Source organism: Seriola lalandi, unplaced genomic scaffold (genome assembly GCF_002814215.2).
Source record: "Seriola lalandi dorsalis isolate HSWRI2012SDOR001 ecotype SW California unplaced genomic scaffold, Sedor1 jcf7180002049837, whole genome shotgun sequence".
NCBI classification, from domain to species: Eukaryota; Metazoa; Chordata; class Actinopteri; order Carangiformes; family Carangidae; genus Seriola; species Seriola lalandi.
This window is the reverse complement of record NW_019520390.1, coordinates 1-1,971: the sequence shown is the minus strand read 5'-3', so window position 1 is coordinate 1,971 and position 1,971 is coordinate 1. Positions and strand designations below refer to the sequence as shown.

The window sequence follows — 1,971 nt, the reverse complement described above, 5'->3', positions numbered from 1 at the left end:
GTGAGGAGACAGGTAGACATGAAACCATGATGTTGCACTGACCAATCGGAATGAGCGCAGCACAGACAGGCCCTGAACGTTAGCCAATCCCAGCTCCACCAGACTCATGGTTACGATGATGCTGTCAAAGATGTTCCACCCCACCTGTAACCATGGTAACAGAACAGACACATGTCACAGTGGGAACAGCCATCGGTCGTCATCACTGAGCTGGTGACAAACAGGAAGCCTGACCTGGAAGTAGTAGTACGGGTCCATGGCCAGAAGTTTGAGCACCATCTCTGCTGTGAAGATCCCTGTGAAGACCTGCAAAGGGGTCAGTGGTCAGTGGTCAGAGGTCAGAGGTCAGCATGTCTACACTCTCACTGGTTGATGAAGGTCTTAGTGGTTCTGTCTTTACGCAGTAGGGGCAGTATCATCACTCTGACCCTGAGCACAGTGTAAAGAACAGACTCTGTGTCCATGGAAATGTTCAGGTCAAACTGTGATCATAAAGAACACGTTGCCATGGAGGAGCAGCTGTTGGAGGCAGAGACTCTCCCCGTTATGAACCTGTGGACAGTTTCCCTTAGAGGAAACTCACTGTTGAATTAAAAATGTGTCTTTTCTTCATGTTATACATTTAGGGGTCCGAGCCTGAGGGAGCTGGGAGCCTGTCCACCAACCAATGGTGCTATAAACAAGGAAAAAGCCCTACCTAGAGTGGGTCAGCCACTAATCAGAAGGTCGATGGTTCAATCCCTGTCTCTCTTTCTCTCTCGGCTGCTTCTGATCAAAACTGGCTTGTGTAACTTGTGCATTTTCTGAGCAACAAAAAATGCTCGGAAAATGCACTGCTTCCTGTAGCTAGCAGTCAAAACGGGTAGTGTTGCATATCTTTGGAGAAATTATTTCTATTGACATGAAACTTTCACATTTGTTCCCCATATCACTCTGAGGGTCTGTACAAAATGTGCTACTAATCAGCCACTAGGGGGCGCCCCAAACATGTTCAACTTGCGCCGCCTCGACAGGTGGCCGGGTACGATTACCTCAGGAGGCTTGGACCCCATTCATTCCTGCTTGCAGATCTAGTTGATTATGAAACTACTTTTAAAGTTAGCGTCAGTTAGATAAAAGATAGCTGACAGTTTAGTGTTAGAGTACATTAGGGTTAATGTACTCTTCATATGGCGACTTTAACATCATCCCGATCCAGGTTTTACCTGAGGCACTCACCAGGTTTCCGACACTCAGTAGCTCCTCAAACTGATCCGTCATTGGATAGTGCTCCATGGCCATGAAGACGGTGTTGAGGACGATGCAGATGGTGATGCCAAGGTCGAAGAATGGGTCCATGACGATGGTGTAGAGCCGTATTTTGAGCCACCGCCAGCAACCACAGCAGTTCCACTTCAGGAAGATGTCAGCAAAGGAATACCAACATGGAGGACACGGTCTCTGGTCATCCTCAAAGTCTGAAACACAAAGAGACACATGGTCATCGCCACCTTTCTGAGGAGTCATCACCTTCACATGTCCGAGGAGTCACCTCCACCTGTCTGAGGAGTCACCTCCACCTGTCTGAAGAGTCATCACCTTCACATGTCTGAGGAGTCATCTCCACCTGTCTGAGGAGTCACCTCCACCTGTCTGAAGAGTCATCACCTTCACATGTCTGAGGAGTCACCTCCACCTGTCTGAGGAGTCACCTCCACCTGTCTGAGGAGTCACCTCCACCTGTATGAGGAGTCACCTCCACCTGTCTGAGGAGTCATCACCTTCACATGTCTGAGGAGTCACCTCCACCTGTCTGAGGAGTCACCTCCACCTGTCTGAGGAGTCACCTCCACCTGTCTGAGGAGTCACCTCCACCTGTATGAGGAGTCACCTCCACCTGTCTGAAGAGTCATCACCTTCACATGTCTGAGGAGTCACCTCCACCTGTCTGAGGAGTCACCTCCACCTGTCTGAGGAGTCACCTCCACCTGT

At 49.6% G+C, this 1,971-nt stretch overlaps 1 protein-coding gene across 1 annotated transcript; it reads right to left on the bottom strand.

The window, feature by feature from the left end:
• Window positions 1–25: 25 nt before the first annotated feature.
• Window positions 26–1,457, bottom strand: LOC111649022 (sodium channel protein type 4 subunit alpha B-like; the record flags this gene model as incomplete). The annotated part of the gene is made up of 3 exons (XM_023398761.2): window positions 26–144; window positions 235–306; window positions 1,219–1,457. Coding segments are annotated over 3 exons (430 nt in total), but the record flags the coding sequence as incomplete, so codon positions are not given.
• Between the last annotated feature and the right edge of the window lie 514 nt (window positions 1,458–1,971).